This window comes from Rhinolophus hipposideros, assembly GCF_964194185.1.
Source record: "Rhinolophus hipposideros genome assembly, chromosome: 22".
NCBI classification, from domain to species: domain Eukaryota; kingdom Metazoa; phylum Chordata; class Mammalia; order Chiroptera; family Rhinolophidae; genus Rhinolophus; species Rhinolophus hipposideros.
Genome location: NC_138068.1, coordinates 12,611,143 through 12,630,632, shown reverse-complemented (window position 1 = coordinate 12,630,632; position 19,490 = coordinate 12,611,143). Strand labels below are relative to the sequence as shown.

At 49.6% G+C, this 19,490-nt stretch overlaps 2 protein-coding genes across 2 annotated transcripts in view; one reads left to right on the top strand and one right to left on the bottom strand.

The window, feature by feature from the left end:
- Positions 1–7,332, top strand: part of STK4 (serine/threonine kinase 4) — an 82,861-nt gene extending 75,529 nt beyond the window's left edge. Inside the window, exon 11 of the mRNA XM_081034262.1 lies at positions 3,153–7,332. Coding sequence (XP_080890388.1) covers positions 3,153–3,311 — 159 coding nt within the window. The 3' untranslated portion in view covers positions 3,312–7,332. The remainder of the gene's footprint in view (positions 1–3,152) is intronic.
- A 5,592-nt stretch (positions 7,333–12,924) lies between these two features.
- On the bottom strand, positions 12,925–19,428 carry KCNS1 (potassium voltage-gated channel modifier subfamily S member 1). Its single transcript, XM_081033251.1, has 2 exons — positions 18,388–19,428; positions 12,925–15,843 (listed from the first exon to the last, which is right to left on the bottom strand). The coding sequence occupies exons 1-2, from the start codon at positions 19,411–19,413 to the stop codon at positions 15,373–15,375; spliced, it is 1,497 nt and encodes a 498-aa protein (XP_080889377.1). The 5' UTR covers positions 19,414–19,428; the 3' UTR covers positions 12,925–15,372.
- Positions 19,429–19,490: the final 62 nt, after the last annotated feature.

Sequence of the window (19,490 nt, the reverse complement as noted above, 5' to 3'; positions counted from 1 at the left end):
TTGTTTTCAGAAAAATCCATATCTGGATGGTGTGACCCAGTCATTAGCGGTGACGGGCTGGCTGTGTTCTCATCGGTCAGGTGTAACTTAAGCCTCAAAGGCCTTCGGGCAAGTCAATTAGCCGGAAGGTGGCTGGGTGCTTGTTGGTTGTGCCCCCAGATTAGAATCAAGGGCAGAAAGACTGCACAGAAATCGGAAACCTAGAAGAAGCAACAGGAAAACAATCAGGAAGATGCAGATTCATGCTTACCAATTTGAGAATGGATAAGAAACACCCGAATGCAAAGTCCTATGCCTTACTTCGTGGGGCGTCTGATCAAGTAGCTCTGGGTTGGGGCTCGAGATTCCGATGCAGGTTGACCCATGGTTCATACTTGGAGAAACAGTGAGTCTGAAAAACTAAAAAGACCTGTGAGGTCGTCTAGGCAGCCCTCGCTTACAAATGGGGGAAAAGGCCCAGGGAGGAGAAGGGGCTGGCCTTACGCTGCAGAACACGTTGGGAGGCCAGAGCAGTTCCAGTCACTCCCGTGTCTTCATTTTACAGCTGTCTCTTCATCCTAATGTATGGATCAAAAAGCAAGTCTCCCTCCCAATGCCCCGCTCCCCTTCCTTCACTGTATTTTGTTCTTTTTTTCACAGCATGTATCACCTAATGTAAGAGTACTTTGCTAACTTACTGTGTTGTTATTTGTCTTGCACCACTAAAATGTAAGCTTCACAAGGGCACTGATTCTTGTTTTTGTTTGCACTGAAAAAAATACTCCCGCCTTCCTTCAGAGTGTGGGATGTGAATGAGTGTGAAGTGCTACGGGGCCTCCCCAGAAATGGCTGAGTGACCTGTCACCACAGGAATTTTCCTGTGTGTATCCTATGTGCCTTGGACAGTGCCTGGTCCATAGCAGATATTCAAAGAATATTTCATAAATGGGTGGATGGATGGATGAAAAATACTTTGTTAAACTATAGATAAGTTAGTGGGCATTGTAGCAAGTGCCAGCCCTGAGGCACTGTTAACCCAAAATAGAGTATCTTCTTTTTCACTTGTTTGATTCTGGCTGGGATCAGAGGTTACTGGAACAGCTTGTTAATGAGAGGTGAATAGAGACTTTTTAATAATAATAACAATAACAACAGTAACAGTTATTAATAACAACAGACATAACTGCCATTTATGGAATGCTTACTACCTGCCAAATATGCATTATGGGAAGTTCTAGGTGAAGAACGTTAACTCCTCTAATCCTCATGGAGGAACTAGTATTGTCTGTTTTCCAGAGAAGGAAACCGAGGCTCAAAGAGGTGAAATTATTTGTCCAAGATTACACAGCCAGTAGAGACTTAGGATCTGGGGTCCTACAGACGAAGTCCTTCGCTACCAGTAACATTCAGTATTAGGTTTGGGGTGTTCTCTCTTCGGAGAGGAATTGGAAAAGCTAACGACGAGGCAAGCATCACTTTTTGGGGTGTCTCTGGGCCAAGAATACCAGCCTCCTAGATGGTATAAAACTACAGGCTGGAAAGAAAAAGGCATTTTTTTTTCAGCCAGAGGTTCCAGCATTTCCCCACACTCTCAAGTCTTTCCATTCTCAGGTTACAAAGAACCTTTCGTCTTGAACTGTTAGGCTTTTCTCACTTCTCAGACAACCTCCCTGAAGCGGGCCAAGGAAAATTCCTGTGGTGACAGGTCACTCAGCCATTTCTGGGGAGGCCACTTAGCACTTCACACTCATTCACACCCCATGCTCTAAAGGAAGCAGGGACAGAAAGAGGCCCCTTCACCCACCTTCCTGTACCACTTCCCTGTTGGGGCCTCAGGAATGGGCTGAGAGATGTGATGATTCTATAAATCTCTCCTAAGACTTGAGGGAGCCTTTTGAGTTCTCGGAACACTGTACCTATTAAACTGGCTGTGAGCTCACAGAATTTATCACCACCTGCTGAGGACAGTGTTGCATTCATTCCCACCCTGCCAGCCAGGACTGGCCTTGCTTGGATGCAGTGAAGACCCCCATCCATACGACACTGAAGCCACTCGCTGGCAGCCGGGGACACAGCTTTAGTGAAGAGGGAGGTTGTCACGGGTAGTGCCATCTTTATGCACACAAGGTAGCAGGCATGGTGCTAGCAGCTTTCCAGCCCTGATCTCATTTAAGCCTAATACTAAACCTGATGAGGCACGGCTGTCCCACTTCTGTAGATGAGGAAGGCCTGGAGAGATGGGGAACTGGCCTGAGTCAGTTGTAAAGTTCAAGAGTTGTGCTCCTTCTAGAAAGCGATGCTGGCGGAGAATGTGGACTCTGGGTTTGAATCTTGACTCTGCCACTTATGGCCGCGAGACGCTGGGCAAGTTACGTAGCCACTCTCTTTGTTGGCTTGTTCATCTGTAATACCGGGATAATAACATACTCAAGTGAGGATTAAATGAAACAATATACGGAAACATATCAGGATGGCTGGCACATAGAAAGGACTACGTAAGTGTCAGTGTTATTATATATCAAGTCCTGTTTTCTTCTTTGGATGATGGAACTCTTAGCTCAGAAGGTTTAGGGTTTCTCCATCTCCGTACCCCCACCCCCACCCCAGGGTCATGTCTATATTCCCAAGACACTTCTGTAGATAATCCACATAGAGTACTGAGCGTGGCGCCTGGCTGATGGTTAGCCCCCAATGTTAGTGATGATAAGCATGACAGCGCCAAGAATTGGGGGACTGGGAAGGCAGGGGTTGGGGGAGAGCATCCGTGCTCCCTGGTGTGGTGTCCAGAGGAGGCGTGGTCCCTGTCCAGATGCCCATCTCCTGGGTAGCACAAGAACTAGGAGGCAGCCGTTATTCTGCATACACTGAGTTACTGTTATTTTAATGCCCTAACAGTGAGTCCATACGTAATTAATTTAAAAGCTAGGGGAGGTGCAAGTTCCCAGTCAAGGCGCTGTCAATCCGAGAGTAGCACTTCCGAACTCTTCCAGGGATACATTGTTTCAGAAAAGCTTGGTGATGTGCCATTTATTTGAATGACCTGTCATCGTCCACCGACTGCCCACGTGTCCTCCTCTCTCCCTTCCCTCCGGGTGCCTGCAAAGGCTGATGTCTCTACTGCTCTGCTGCTCACCTGGGCTGTGTCATGAGCGTACTTTCCACTTCTCTTCTAGCTTAAGAGCTGGACAGTGGAGGACCTTCAGAAGAGGCTCCTGGCCCTGGACCCCATGATGGAGCAGGAGATTGAAGAGATCCGGCAGAAGTACCAGTCGAAGCGGCAGCCAATCCTGGACGCCATCGAGGCTAAGAAGCGGCGGCAACAGAACTTCTGAGCCAGGCCAGCTGCGAGGGCCCCGCTTCCAGCCGGCCCTGGGCGACCTGAAGCTTGTTAGCCAACACTTCTACGCCGTCACTGCTCCACAGCACCTTCGCGAACTCAGGAACGTGCGCCAGTGGGACGGGCTGCCTCGACGGTCGGCGTGCCACCTGGTGTGTGGGTGTCGAAACTGGGCAGGTTGCTTATTTCACAGGACTTCTCTTGGCGCTTTTAAACTCAGTTTTAAACCCCAGGAACAGAGACTCCTAGTTGAGTGATAGCTGGGAAAGTTTTACATTGTCTTTTGTTTTCCTTCTCCCAATAGCTTTCAATTGTTCTTTCTGGAGGACTTTTTTAAAAAATATAAATATGCATATATATATAAATTATAAGTAGGTCCCCCACGCAGTGTGGTGGCATCTCTGTACAGGTACAGTTTTAAACCGATGGCCTCTTTTCTGTAAGATTACGGTACTGTGCAACATGAGGGCAGAGGACACCGGGGGCCGCTGGGTCACCCGCTCCCAGGAGCCAAGCTCTCCTGTTTGCAGGGCTGCATTTAAATACTAGGTTTGGGCCAGTTTCCACCACGGTTTCGGCCTTGTGTGGGCCATCCCGGCCTCTGGAGCTGTTGGTGATGTCCAGGGCAAAGCCTTGAGAGTTGCGTTTACTTTGCGGGTCCCAGGAGAAGCCTGGTGCCTTCTTTGCAAATTGGCCTTTGCGGTGTCAGCATCTCTCATCCACCTCCCCTCTCCCAGCTGCCTAAAGTCACAGCACAGATACTGGCCCAGTGCCTTAAGAAGAGACATGATCCACTGAGGGGACAGGCCTACCAGGAGCTCTCCGCACAGGCGGGGCTGTGTCCAGCCCACAAAAGGGACAGGGTTTCCCAAGTTCTCGTCGTTCCCAGGGCATGTTGTTCCCCACTCCTTACAGACCAGGGTAGGGGGCCTTGATTTTATGACCCACATTCAAGTACGTGACTGTTTTTTTTTTTTATTTTACTGCTAAGGGGTCTGGAAAGGATCCGTGACTATCAGACTAAGATTTGTTCACCAGGACGCTCAACCCAGACACGTGGAAGGCCAGAGCTGGAAGGGACCCTAGACATCATCTGATCTGACTGAGGCTTGGAGAGGGCAAGAGACATAGCCTAAATCACAAAGCAGGTTAAAGTAGGAGCTGGGACTAGGCCTCACGACTCCCCACTCCTGCCTCGCTGAGCCACACAGCCCCTTCTCCTCAGAAGCAACTTGTGTGTGTTTTGGTTAGGTTGTTCCAGGAAAGCCCGCTGATGGAAACATGCCCTTGCTTTGTCTCTTCAGTGGGTGGCTATGAAGAGATTTGCGGGGGAGCCCAGTCATTCTGTTTCAGCCATTCCCTGGCTCTGCAGCATCTGCCGGATCGCAGCCAAGCCTCATGCAGGCAGCTTGAGGGTGAGCCCTTCCTCAGCCTCAGCTCAGCCACTTGTCATTTAGTCCCTCCGCACAGAGGAGACAGTGGGGAAAGTCAAATGTGTTTTTATTTTCAAATGAGCTCTTCCTCTCAGATACAGGGCTGTGACTAGGTTGTACCTAAAGATACTGTAATTTGACTCCATAATTGCTTTTGCTTCCCAACCTGGGAATCAGTAGAAAGGCAGGGAACGTTCCTCTTCTGTGGTCACATTCTATTCTTTGCTATTAAAGCAAGTTTTTAAAAATGCAAGAGGCAGTTGTTGGTCCACAAGCCAGTTAAGCAGCTACCGTGTTTCCCCGAAAATAAGACCTAGCCGGACCATCAGCTCTAAGACGTCTTTTGGAGCAAAAATTAATGTAAGACCCGGTCTTATTTTACTATTTTTCTTATTAGATAAGACCCGGTCTTATATTAACGTTTGCTCCAAAAGATGCATTAGAGCTGATGGTCCGGCTAGGTCTTATTTTCGGGGAAACTGTGTATGGCAGATAGAGAGAATAGAGGACAATTTGAGGATCCCACTAGAATAATAAATGGCAGCTACCATTCGTTGGCCACTTACGATATGCTAGGCACTGAGCTGGGGAGGCTGTATGGGTCAGCCTCATTTCATAGATAAAGAAAAAGATTTAGAGAAGGAAAAAAAGTTCTTTCCCAAGGCAGTACAGCTAGTCAGTAGTAGAATTAGGATTCAGAGCACCACATGGGACCAGTATTAACAGGGAAAAGGAAAGTCGCAAGTCTCTTTAAAAGGAAGCAACCACCTTTTCTTGTACAGATTAACTCCTCACGGGCATTTTTAAGTTGGGAAAAAACTGAATTAGTAGTCAAGTCTGACAGCCAAGTACGTGAGCTTTAGAAACCAATGCATGGAGCAGCCATTCCCCACACCGTGTGCTGTGCTAATTAACAGTCCTGCTTGAGTCCCTTTTAAAAAGGACTTTGCACTTGGCCAGACAGGAAGGGAATGGTGTTTTCTCCCTTCATAAGCTAGATCTAAGGAAAAGAAGGTTCAGTTTTTCCCCATAAATTTTCTTGGGTCATGAATCTTGATCTGGAATTTATTTTGTTTCAAGCATGTGTGCACCCAACAGGCTGGTCCAACAGAGTACACAGTCTAGCTAGACAGAGTCCTTTGCCAGAAATCAATTTCTTTTGGATCAGACAAATTTCCTGACAAGGTGTATTTGTTTTCTAGTGATAGGAAAGCAGAGGAGCAAATCCTAGTCATTTTTTTTCCCTTTGAATTCTAAATTCAAGATAGGTCAGTTTGCTTTCCTTGAGCCCTGAGTGTTAGTCATTGTTTGAGCATTTGGGACTCAAGCTTCCAGGTAACTCTTAGCCCTTCACTTATTCTCTCCTAAGAAACGATGACCACCCCCACCCCCAAATTGTGTCTTTAAAAAACTTGAATTTTCTAAGAATATCTTAATTGCTTCCTCATCAGTAATTTTGAAGCAAATTTCTGGTTTTCTTTTTCCATTGCCCCTTCTCCCAACCAATTGGATTGTTGGATGAATGTTTGGATGGATGGATGGATGGATGGATGGATGGATGGATGGATGGATGGACAGACAGAACCAATTATCTGAAGCAACTTAAGCACTATAGCCTTAACTCCTTGAGACTATAGATTCTGATCCAGAAAATGTTTATTGAGCACCTACCAGATGACAGAAATTTATTACACCATTTAAAACTCAAAAGCTTTTACCAGTATCAGGAATGAGAAAGGTGACATCATTATAGATCTTACAGACATAAAAAGGCTAGTAACAATATTATGAACAACTTTATACTAATAAAGTTGTTTATATGAATTTAAATGAAATGGACAATTTTTTTTAAGATACAAACTACTAAATTCACTCAAGAAGAAGATTCTGAAGAGTCCTGTATCTATTAAAACATATTAGCTCTGGGTGATACAGGTATTATTGTCCTCATTTTACAGATAAGGAAACTGAGGCTCAACAAGATAAAGTCCATTCGTAGCTAGAATATGGCAGAGCCAGGATTCAAATCCAGTTCTCCGGATTCTTACTCTAGTGCCCTTTCTAGCATACCATGTTGCCTCTAAAAATTGCAGCTCTTATTTACTAGAAAATTGTTCCTGCCCAATCTACACCCTCCCACCCCATCCTTTCTTAAGCACTATGTTTGTGTTTTCATCAGGATTATATCCGTTGTCTTTGGAACCCATGTCCTTATTTGTGTTTGGCGAAAATAAAATCCTCTTTCACCAGCTTACACTCAGACCAACTTTGAAAAAAAAGCATAAATGCTGTTGCAGATGTACAACTGTAAAATGTGAAGTTTGTAGGTTTTAACTTTTTGTAACAAAAACTAATAACACTGGCTTCAGTGCTGATTTGAAATAGTATTTTATAAGGTTTGAATGTAAATAATCAGTCAAAGTCAGCAGTTTGTATATGTATGAGACATAGCTTCCTCCATTGCTTTTTTTTCCCTTCATTTGAGATGCTTCTTATGTGCTTTTATGTTGGAATTGTTCTCCCTCCTTCGTTCTTCCTACACCATGTTACCTTTGTTTTAAATAAACTGTACTTTGGACCACAGACTATCCTCTTTTTAAAAATGGGACCCTCCATCTATAGCCTGGATAATGGTGTTGTGAACCTTCATGACATTGACTTGTGTTTATTCTAGAATCCAAAGCCAGCGAGAGGTAGGTAGGTAGGATAGAGAGTAAATTTGGTTGGACCCCTACTGTGTGCCAGGTTCTAAGCTAGTTGTCAGGGATATAATGGGAAAAAAAAACTAGACACAGTTCTTGCCAACCAACCAGTTAGGGAGTCATTGGAACACACGAGAACACAACCCTGGAAATACTATTGTAGGAGGAGGTACACAGCCTATGGATAGAGGAGGAGGGCGTGATCGTCAGTTCTGCTGGAGTGTCTAAGGAAGCAGGTAAAACATCCTGAATTTAACTGAGGGAGAAATGGCCAGGTGGAGAAAGGATGGGAAGGGAGGAAGAGAAGGCATCCTGGGCAAAGCGACTGGCCTATTCCAATGTGCGTCTGCCTGTAGAATGACCTTGAAGCCTCCTTCTCTGTCTGTCGTTACATGAAGCCAGGCACGGCCCCACCTTCTGAAGGAGCACCAGGAGCCTGCCCATCACATGGCCCGTCCTTACCCACAATAACTCCCTAGCCTGGCCCTGGGGGCTCTACGTCCTTCAAGTTACCTTCACAGCAGGGAGGGAACAGAGTTACACCAAAAAGTAAGTTAGGTCTCTTGAGTCAAATTGATCTACAGTATTTCATATAATAATTCTACAGTCTATTGGTATGATTGCCATACTATTCTGCCCACTTTTCTGCAAGTGGAAGTGATGTGTTTCTTGTTGCCTGATTTACTCACCTCGCTCCCTGAACTACTCAGTGTACCTTCCTTCCTGTTGCCAGGGTTGACGACAGATGTTCCCTATTGATCAGACTGAGATCCTATGGCCAGGAGGAGGGAAGGAGAGACGAAGTATTAGGTTGCTGCAAAAGTAATTGCGGTTGAAAAGGTTAAAAATAATTGCAAAAACCACAATTACTTTTGCACCTACCTAATAGACGTTTACTGAGCACTTATATGTCAGCCACAATGCAGAGCCTTTTAGGTGGTTTCATTTTGTCTCAGAGACTTTGAAGTACATAGTACTACAGCCCTTGTACAGGTATGTGATTCTCAGTGTGTGCAGTACTGCCCACTTGCAAGTGTTCTGGAAACGTGTCAGAGTGTTTTCATTGTAACGACAACTGCAGGGCCCTATCAGCATTTAAGGGGCAGAGGCAGGGATGCTAGATGTCCTGCAATGCTTTCTGAGACAGTCCGCCCAACAAAAAATTGTCCTGCATCCAGCACCATATTCGGGATGTCGCACTGGACACTTAAACGTTGGTGGGAAACTTGTTTTTTACAAAAGCACCTGATGCTAAAGCAAACCATTTACATCTCAACACAAAGTACAGTAAGACGTCCCTTCACGTCGTCGATAGGTTCTGCAATTTTAAGGGAAATAACGTGTACTGAAACTGGTGTTACCACAGGCAAACTGATGTCACCAAAAGTGAAGTTCCTGTGGCATCTCATTAACATTCTGACGAAAAGACGTTGAATGAGACGCTGTCACTTGAGGACCTGCTGTCCTTTTTCTTCAGGGAACTACTCCTCTGCTATCTGTGTCCTGTGAGACCATCTGTGATATTTCTCCATCTTTCCCCCAGCATGTGATGGGCATGTGACCCACAGCAGTCATTTAGACTCAGTCTTCAAGGAAGTCCTAGCTTGAGCAGAGTGATACATAAAATGGAGGCAGGTGTCACCGGGTCCCTTGAATTGCCCTAAAGAGGGGATGCACGGGCTCTATCCACCTCCATCCCTGGGTCCCCCTCACTCCTGTCTTTCTCAGAGCCTGGTGGTTTAATTTTGCTCTGATTCTAGCCGGTGCAGTCATTTTTGCTTACATTTTCCAGAGTTGGATTCTGTTGTTGGCAACGAAAGACACCTGACTGATGCAGCAATTGGAACTAGAGTGGAGTCACAGCAACATGTCCTCCAGGAAACGTGGGTATTAACAATGACAGAGCTGTCACGAGGCAAGACACAGCGAGGCTGCTGCTTGTGCTCTGGCCTGAGACACCAGCAGACCACGGACGCAGTGGGCGAGGGCCACTTCTGGTGTTAATGACCACCAAGGGGGTGACTCGTAGAGAAGGGGTAGTTTCTGTCACAGTCCAATCTTAAGGCGGTGAGGAATGCCCAGGCTGAGGGAGAGAATGTCTTATTTCTAACTGCACCGAATAATGTAAAGGGAAAGTCAACAAAGCGAGGCCAAACATAACTGGGGTGGGGGTGGCGGCCGGAATGAAACTGAGAGCATTTCTCTGACCATGGTGAAAGATGCTCTTCGGACGTGCAGCAGGGCTGAGATCTTCAAAACCAAAGTTGGCAAGGGATTAGGCAGATTGCTGAGTTCGCAGCCCTGCTACAGTTTGATGAAGTTAGGCATTGACAGAACGAGTGGGAGTATGACAAGTGGAATGGCTGAATGAGAGGACATGGGAAAAATCCAAGGCAATCTAAAACGCTGGGTGGAAGCAGCCCCCTTTCCTCCTTACTGGAGAAAGTCCCCAAGTGCCTGCTTGCCCCACCCCTCAAGGCTGCATAGCTGGAAGATGGGGATCAATTTTGACCTAGAGGGTGAAAAACAGAGTCTGGGTAGGAAAGAATCTTGGAGCCATCCAGAAGGGCTGAGACTTGTTAATTGATGTCATCAGAAATTTGGGGCATACTCGTGGGAAAGGATTTTTTGTGGCACTTGATGAAGGAAGGGGAAATGGTTTGTTGGACCAAGCTGATCCTCTAGGAGGCTTTGCATTCTCTGTGCCTGTGCCAGGAGCTGGCTGGGTTCTAACAACCGATGGGTTGGCCATTGCAGAGTTGGACCAAACACTGGCCCATGTGAAATTTTATTTAAAGGCCCCAAATCCCCTGGCATCCTGTAGAGGAAGGGATTCAAAGATTTCTGAAGCTGGGAATGCTGAACTGGGTATGCGTGGTGCCTCCTTCCCACAGACACCTCTAACCTACGGCCCTCGCGGAGCCCAGAGCACTTGACCCTCGCTTTGAGGAAAGCCTGGGGCGGGAGTGCTAGGTGGAGGGGCTCCTTGACATCAAAGGGCAGGAAGAATGCAGAGGTGTGGGAGGCCAGGTATCCGCAATGAACCCTCAGAAACTAAGTGGGAATGGTCATTGTCATGTTCAGCGGTCTCTGAATGAGGCAGGATCTCATGCCGGAGGGTCCCAAAAAGGCGATCACTCAAGTCTTACTTGATGTGTACAACCAACAAAACATAAGAAACAAAACAAAGTAAAACAAAAACCAGAAACATTTTCTAGCCCTGGCAAAAAAAAGAAAAAAAGTCCCAACTTAAGCCACCACGTTAGAGCATCACCTACCACCCAGGCTCGAGTTTGGTTACAGACGAAAGACCTCTGAATGAGGCAATACTACCTGCCGTCGAGGAAGGGCCCTGCTCCACTGCTGCAGAGAATGATGGGAACATTTCCCTTGCCTTCTCCGAAAGACCTGTGGTCACTTACCAGGGTCACTGGGGACTGAAGAAAGGGAAAGACCCAAAACTTTCAGAGAATCTTGGATGAAGACTTTGAGCTAATACCAATTTATTGGGTCCGAGAGTAGGTCCACTGGAGGTCCACCAGTCATGTGAAAAATAGTGTTTATTTGACCTTTGTCCCTGTCACTGGAGGTCTAATGGGATCCCAAAGCTGTCCTTTATCTCGTTTCTGAGTGATACTTGGGAAAGATCCCCACTTGGCTTCCTGACCCACGGAGGCCATTATAATACAAAAGGCCAATAGAATCCAACTGAGCAACTGTTTGGGAATAGAAAACTCAAGAACAGTACCACGTATTTGGAGAGGCTGCACAGATCACTGCCTCCACCGAAGACCCTTTAGGGCGCTGACTCCCATCTCAACACCGTTAATTTCCCGTTTGGTGGGTGCAAAATTAGATGGGTCTTGGAAAATGACTGTGGGTTATTTTAATCAAGTGGCAATTCCAATTTTAGCTGCTGTTAGACATGTGCTCCTTATTACAGTGCCTGGTGCTAATATGCATCTACTGGTTTTATTCTCCATTCCAAAAAACAGAAACCACTGGATGCATTTTCTATTAGCTGGAAGGGATAAATTTTCCTTCACTCTTTACCTCAGGGATACCTCCATTCTCTTCCAGCTCTGTATCAGAAAGAATTTGATTCCCTGATTCTCCCTATTCCACAAGACATCAAACTGACCACTGTGTTGATTAAATCACATTAATTGGGCCTGGAGAGCTAAACTGTATTTTTGGTTATATACAGGATTGTTTCCTTCTGTTAGAAACAGTCATAAAATGTGTGTATGGGAAGGTGTGAGCACATGGTGTGCTGGGCAGCCATGGAATGTACTGGACATCTACTATTTCTGCCTCTTAACAGCCCTCCCCTTTTTGGTGCTATCACATGGCCTTTTCTTTGGGTAATTACCTTTCTTCCATTCCACATGATCTGTTTTGGATGTTAATCCCGGGACCCTGCCCTCCGTCCCTACCAAGGGAGAGGATATGACACAAGCTAGGTAAATCAGCTTCTTTTCTGGGTCTGGGACTGTGAGCAGAATGACCCAAGGAAGGAAGCTGATTGGAGGCAGATTACTTGGATGACAGTGTCCTATACAAGGTTCTTGGGTTCTGCGACTGTGGTCCCTACAGCTCCCCTCATTCCTATACTTCCCGAGGCCTGGTCAGTCAGCTTTTTCTTTCGTCGGGTGAACTTCACCAATAGCCTTCCATACTGGGTTGAATGGCGGTCCCAAAGATATGGCCACATCCTAACCTCTGGAACCTATACATGTTACTTCTTTGGAAAAGGGGTCTTTATGCAGATGATTAAGGATCTTGAGATGAGATCATCTTGGATTATCGGCGGGGGGGGGGGGCGGACTAAATGCCATCACACATGTCCTATGAGAGAGGCACTGGGAGATTTGACAGAGGACAAGGTGACATGATGACAAAAGCAGAGTTTGGAGTGATGTACCCACAAGCCAAGTAATACCAGCAGCCACTAGAAGTGAGAAAGGGCAAGGGGAGAATTCTCCCCCAAAGCTTCCGGAGAGAGTGTGGCCCTGTGTGACCCTGCAGACACCTTGATTTGGGGTTTCTGGTCTATAGAACGGTGAGAGAATAAATTGTTGTTTGAAGCCATCACGCTTGTGGCAATTTGTTATGACAGCCACAGGAAACTAACACACCTTCCAACAAATTCATTTTTTTCTTAAGGTCGTCAGTTTCTGTTGCTTTGTAGCCAAAGAACTCTAGTTATTAACAGATGTTCATCACTTCAATTATTGAAGCTAATGAGTTACGCTTTTTGGCCAAGTTAGTTCCGGCTGGATTCCTGTCACCTGCAACCTGTGCCAAATCTAAGATTGGAACCAGAGAATGTGGATTCTGGGTCGTTCCATGCGTCACCCCACCCTTCCCCATCACCCAGAAACTACGCCAGGCAGCCAGCGCCATACAGGCAGAAACAGGTCTGTGGGCCCAGCCTCTTTATTTGCATAGTGGCTTTCACTGCTACATGGGAGTGGGAGTGAGTTGTTGCCAGGACCACACACAACCTCATGATGGATGCCAGACGACTCCCCCCGGAGCTTTCCCCACACCAGCTTTAGGGATTTGTCTGTGGGGTCAGAATGTCTGGAAGCTAACTGGCTCCTTTGTATGGTCAGCAAGACCATAAGGGCGCTGCATGCAGCTCTCCTGGTCCGTGCCCCAACCTGGGCAGAGCTGGACCTGGACGTGACGAGGTGAACGTGCAGGAGGGCTGGTGGTGCACGTGGTCAATTCATGAGCAGCCCCTTGGCTTAGCTCCAGTCTCTGCTCCAATCTGGAGACGGGAATCCATCTACATGTGGAAGCTTACTATGTGCCAGGACCCGTGTAAAACGTGAGGCCTCCACACATGCTGTTCCCTCTGCTTGGAATACACTGCTTCCCATTGGCTAGTTACTGTTTACCCGTATGATGGCAGGTTCAATTGTCACTTGCTCAGGAAAGTCTTCTCTGACCTCGGTTAATGGTCCCTACGACATTATACACACTTATAGTTCCCTACACTTAGGAGAGCTCATTATTACATATTTATGTGATTATTGGATTAAAATCCATCTCCCTACTAGTCTGTAAACTTCAGGACACAGGGATATAGGATTATATATTTTACTTGACGATGTATCTCTCGAACCTAATAAGAAGTCATTAAATCACAGGCCAGTGGGTAAAGTAAATCTGAGAAATGGTGGGGCGAACACAGGAGCGGCTGTGTGTGGGGGTCGGGGGCGCGATCGGGAACTGTAGAGTGCATGCCTCCCCCAAAGGCATTCAAAGTTTTAAAACACTCTAAAAATACTGTTCCGCTAAACAGAACCTGTCTTCAGGCCACAGGTGAAGCGCCAGCTTATGACTTTTCCAGTGGATATTTGTTGCAGGAGTGAATGAAGACTCGACAAGGAAATCACTGCAAAAACCTCAAAAAGCGAGGAGGAAGAGAGAGGCAAAAGTGCAAGGACCTCCTTTTCATTCTTACCCCCACTCTCGTAAGGGCAAGGTCCCTCGCTGGCACTTGCGTCTCCCCGCAGTGCCCGGCGCACACTAGCCGTGTGAGCTGGTTGATCTATTCAACATTTCCTAAATACCCACACCACACCGGGCCTGGGCTCAACCAGACAGTGTCATCCATCTTGCAGCTCAGAGGGATGGGACGCACAGCTAGTCCAGCAATGACAATACAGTGGTGGCGACAGTATGTGGAAGGCCTATGGGAACCCTTCCTCCCAACTTTTCTAGCAAGTAAACAGAGGACTCAGTAGGTGGGCATACGAGATATGCCCCCAGCAAGGAGGAGGGGGCTGGAGCTGGCCAAAAGGGACGGGAATCTCGAGCATGGGTCTGATGGTAACTCAAGGTACGGTTGGAGGTCTGCCTGCTGGGCAGACAGAAACTGCCAAGGTCAGACTGGGGGGACCCAGGGTGGGGCGACAGGTGTCCATGCACTGGCAGCTCCTTGCCACCAACATTTCAGAGCCAAGCTAGCTTGAAATCAGTGCCTCCCCTGCTCCATTTGGCTTTCATCTCCCTCTGGGCCCAGACTGTGATCATTTGACAGATGGGCTGAAATCCGGAGATGGGGCAAGGACTTGTTTCCCATATCAGGTCCCATAGCTGGGTCTAGACTTCAGGTCTCAGGCTCGGGCCCCTTTATCCGTATCTCAAGCCAGTCCTGGGAGGAAGCTACAGGATTCCTGCTTAGCAAATCTTGCACATCAGCTAAGGAGGCAGCTCCCTCTTCCTTCCTCCCAGACCTCACCTTGGAGAGCTGACTCCTGTTGGAAACTCCTGGAAAAGAACCACAGCTGAGGCCCAGGGCTCCTACATCTGAATCCCATCTGGTCCTTTCCCTAGCTCTAACATAGGGTTCTAACTCTAAGGATCAGCTCCAGGGATCCATGAACCCACGAAAACCCCACGTGAACTTTGTGAGGGCAGAAGACAGACAGGTTGGGAGGAACATTGTTTTAGCCGACCAACAAGCACACATTCCAAACCTGACTCCTAGTTGCGTGACATCTGGGCAAGTCAATGCACCTCTCTGAACCTTAGTTTGCTCCACTGTAAAATGGGGATAATTCTTATCCTGCAACATGGGACCAAATATGATCTGGTTAACAGACAGCAGGTGCTTAGGAACTGTTAGCATCCTTTCAGCTTTCTCCCTCTTGCTCATGCTGCTTCCTGGATGGCTTGGAGGTTTGTTTATAAAGGTCTCTGGGTCACTCTCCAGCCTCACGCAATCTAGGGTAACACTATCCTGCCCTGGGCCTTTGGAGGAAGGGACCCAGCCTCTGGGTGTCACTTCTCAGGCCAGCGTGAGTGATCCCGAGCGGTCATGCGACCATGAAGAACTGACGCAGGGGAAGAATCTCTGCTGCAGCTGACTGTCGGCGTGTGGGAAGGGGGACACGGAGCCCTGGTTTTAATAAATCTGAGCGTTTGGAGGCCCACTGGGGTCCGAGGCCTCCAGGTCTGCAGACCTTCCCTCCTGCGAGGTCTCGCGGGATGTCTCCAGAGACCCCTCTGACACCCCATCAACGCTGCTCAGCAAGTCCTCAAACTCCCGGTGGTCACTGTTGCGCACGGCGGCTTCCAGAGCTTTCTGGCGCCGGTAGAAATGGGAGAACTTGTTGAAGATGATGGTGATGGGGAGAGCTACCACCAGGATGCCCCCTAGAATGCAGCCCGAGGCTGCCAGCTTGCCGGCCACCGTCACCGGCACCACGTCTCCGTAGCCCACGGTGGTCATGCTCACGGTGCCCCACCACCAGCAGGCCGGGATGGTATCGAAGCCTACGTCCTCCTCCTTCTCGGCTGTGTAGGCCACGCCGGAGAACACGGACACACCCACGGCCAGGTACAGCAGCAAGATGCCCACCTCGCGGTAGCTGTGCTGGAAGAGAACGTACGAAGCCACGTCAGCGCTGGGTGGGCTTCCAGACGTGGCACTGGGCATATGGGGAAACTGAGGCCCAGAGTAGCAAGGACACGCTGGAAGTCACAAGCAAGGTGGAGCTGCTGCCAAGACCCAGGTCCCCTGACTCCAAACTAAGGTCTTTCAACTACAATGAGCAGCAAAACTCCCTGGAGCTGAACACAGGCCTAATTTCCGTTGTCCACGGTGCCTGCTGAGCCGCAGTTGTTTCTTCTAATGTGGGAGGCCCTGGTGGCACCGGCCAGTTAATGAAAAGCTTGTGATTTTTACACTGTGGCCGAATCAAGAGAGAATCATGGTTTGTATTCCACAATGCAGAGTTGGTTTCAGGTACCTTTGGCATTTCTGATACATACAAAAATATTTTCTGCCTCTCAGGGAAGCTGAGAGGATACGTATGGGGACACACACACACACACACCACACACACACACACTCTCCAGACCACCCACTGAATGCACTTGCCTAGGGGTGTATATATTTGTTCTGTCTCTAAGGCAATGGTTCTCAGGCAATTCTGCCCCACAGGGGCCATTTGACAATGTCGAGACATTTTTGGTTGTCACAACTGGGACACATGTGTTACCAGCACCCGGTGGGTAGAGGCTAAGCACACTGCTAACCATCCTGCAGTGCACAGGACAGCCCCCACAACAAAGAATGTTCTGGCCCCAAATGTTAACAGAGACTGAGAACCCCTAGGCTAGAGCAGGGCCTCCCAAACTGCAGTTTGCGGAGGAATCATGTAGAGATCTTGCTGAAAGGGCAGAATTCAGTTGGGGACGGAGATCTGGGGTAGGGCCCGGGATTCTGCAATTCTAGCAAGCTTCCAGCTAATGAGAAAGCGGCTGCTGCCAGGGGCCTCGCTTTGAGCAGCAAGGCGCTCATCTGGAACCCTCCGCCTGTGTCCTGGACCTTGGTAGCCCCCATCAATACTCTTCCCCCTCCTTGCAGAAAAGGCTGGTAGCACCGGGCTCCCTGTATGGCGGAGGCAAGGCAGAGTGCTGGGTGGAGGAATCGTCCCTGGAGAGCTGCTGAGTTCCGGGCGTCTGGCTAATGAAATTCTCTGTACCTGCGCAGCACCCTAGCATTCTGCCCAGGTAACCCTGCCTGCACCCAGCATCTTGGGCTGCCCTGCGATAAAGACGTACAAAAGGCTTTATTGGGGCGGCCGGATGGCTCAGTTGGTTAGAGCGCGAGCTCTCAACAACAAGGTTGCCCGTTCAATTCCTGCATGGGATGGTGGGCTGTGGCCCCTTGAAAACGGCAACTGGACTTGGAGCTGAGCTGCGCCCTCCACAACTAGATAGAAGGACAACGACTTGGAGCTGATGGGCCCTGGAGAGACACATTGCTCCCCAATATTCCCCTATAAAAATTTAAATATATATATAGGGTGGGGGGGAGAGGTTTTACTAAGCCATGGGTGGAAGGGAAATTTGAGCACCTTCTAGGAATGCTTAGCAGGGTTACACGGGGCTTTAGGAGAAAAAACATGAGGTGCTGGAGTCAGGCACAGCTGGGTTCTTCTCTAGGCTCTGCCACTTATTCACTGAGGAATCTCTGACAAGTCCTGGATCCTCAGTTTCCACATCTGCAAACTAATGACAATAATATTTGCCCCTGCTTAAATCCCTCATAGGCTCCCCTATTCCCTAGGGATAAAGTCCAAAATCCTGGGCCAGGAGTTCATGCCCTTCAATATTCTGTCCCACTCACCTCCTTAACCTCATCCACTGGTACCCTTCCCTCCGCGTTCCCCTCCCAGCATTCATCCTGTCCTCTCTTCTGGCCTTTTTCCAAGCTGCTCACATATCCTCCCACCCCAAACCAGGCTAAGTTCACCCGCCTAAGGGTAAGCTCCCCACGGCAGTGATTCACCCTCAGTGCAGGGCCTGGCACAAGGAGGGTGCTCAATACATTGCAACCAGGCTTAAAAAAGCCAACCCTCCGACTTCAGGTTCTTCATGTACGGGAAGGGAATAAATAATAGCATCTTCCTGAGGAAGTTGTCTTGAGGATGAAATCGATAACGGATATGAAATTGGCCCAGAATCAGCACTTAGTGTTCGCTCTGGAACGATTGCTAGACTTGGCCTATTAAGGGTGACCTCCGATGGCTGTGGTCCTGATAAAGTCAGAAGAAAGGTTCAGTGGAGAAGCCAGTTAGCATCTTGCTTTGCACAAGATGCTGGTCTGTATTACCCGGTGTTTGACAGCTAGATCAAACGTGACCTTTGTCTTCTTTTTTGTTGTTGTTAAATAAATACCAGCAACGCTCTGGGAAGTAGAGATAACCAGAAGCCCTTCCTGGGAGGGCTGTTGGGAAGGTCAGCCTGGGCCTGAAATGTCCAACTGTGCCTGTCCCTGTGCGTGGCACAAAGGATGTCGTTTCAATTCACTGTGTGCCTGGACACAGCGGGCCTGTAAGTTCACCTGCTAACCTGCCCGATGGTCACACCCGCTCCCCCCCGACCCCCAACCCGGCCTCGGACGCCCTACCTTGAGCGTGGCGCCCAGCGATCGCAGCCCAGTGGAGTGGCGCGCCAACTTGAGCACGCGGAAGATACGCATGAGGCGGAACACCTGCACCACCTTGCCCAGGTAGCCGAGCTCCTCGCCGCCCGCGCCTCTCTGGCCGCCGAGAGCCGCCCCAGCCACCAGCGTTAGATAGAAAGGCAGCACAGACACGATGTCGATGAGGTTCAGTGGGTGGCAGAAGAAATTACGCGTGCTGGGCGCCAGCAGGAGGCGCGACGACACCTCGAAGCTGAACCAGGCGATGCAGAAGTACTCCAGGCGCCGCAGCACAGGGTCGTCGCGCGCCTCCTCCGCGCTGCGGCCCGCGGCCACCGCGGCCAGGGCGGCCTCCGCCTCGCGGGCCTGGTACTCAGGTAGGCTGTGGATGCACATAGCGGCGATGGAGGCGAGCACCACGCCGATGGAGACGCAGCTGAAGAGTTTGCTGGGCAGCGAGTAGCCCGGGTTCTCCATAGTGAGCCAGAGGCGGCGGCGCAAGCGGCCGCAACGCGCCGCGCCATAGCGCGCCAGCTCGCGCTGCACGTCGGAGATCTCGCCGGGGTTCGGGTCCACGCTGCTCGGCGCGTCGCTGTCCTCGTCCCAGGCGCGCGGCCGCGCCACGCGCCGCTCCAGGTAGCGCGCGCGGCAGCACGTGGCCAGCGCGCTCTCGCCCAGGCCCCAGTAATCGGCCTCCTGACCGAAGGCGAAGACGCACAGCTCGTCGAGCACGTGCAAGCGGCCGGTGCGGTAGAAGTGCAGCAGCCCGAGGAAGAAGCCCGGGTGCCGGTCGAAGTAGAACTCGTGTGCCGTCGCGTCGTAGTCGTCGCACAGGCGCCGCGCCTGCTCCTCAGACGCCGCCGCCTGCAGGCGGCCCAGCCGCGTGCCCGGAAAGCGCGCCAGGGCGCGCGCGCTGAGCCGCCGCCGCACGCCGCCCACGTTCACGCGCAGCGCCTCGTCGCTTCGCCGCCAGGGGACTCGGGCGCCGTCCCCGGGGGACTCGCTCACCATGGCTGCAGTGCAACGGCCTGCGGACACGGGAGGGGCGCACTGAGGGGTCTCCCCGGAGCTCCCTTCCAGGAAGACCC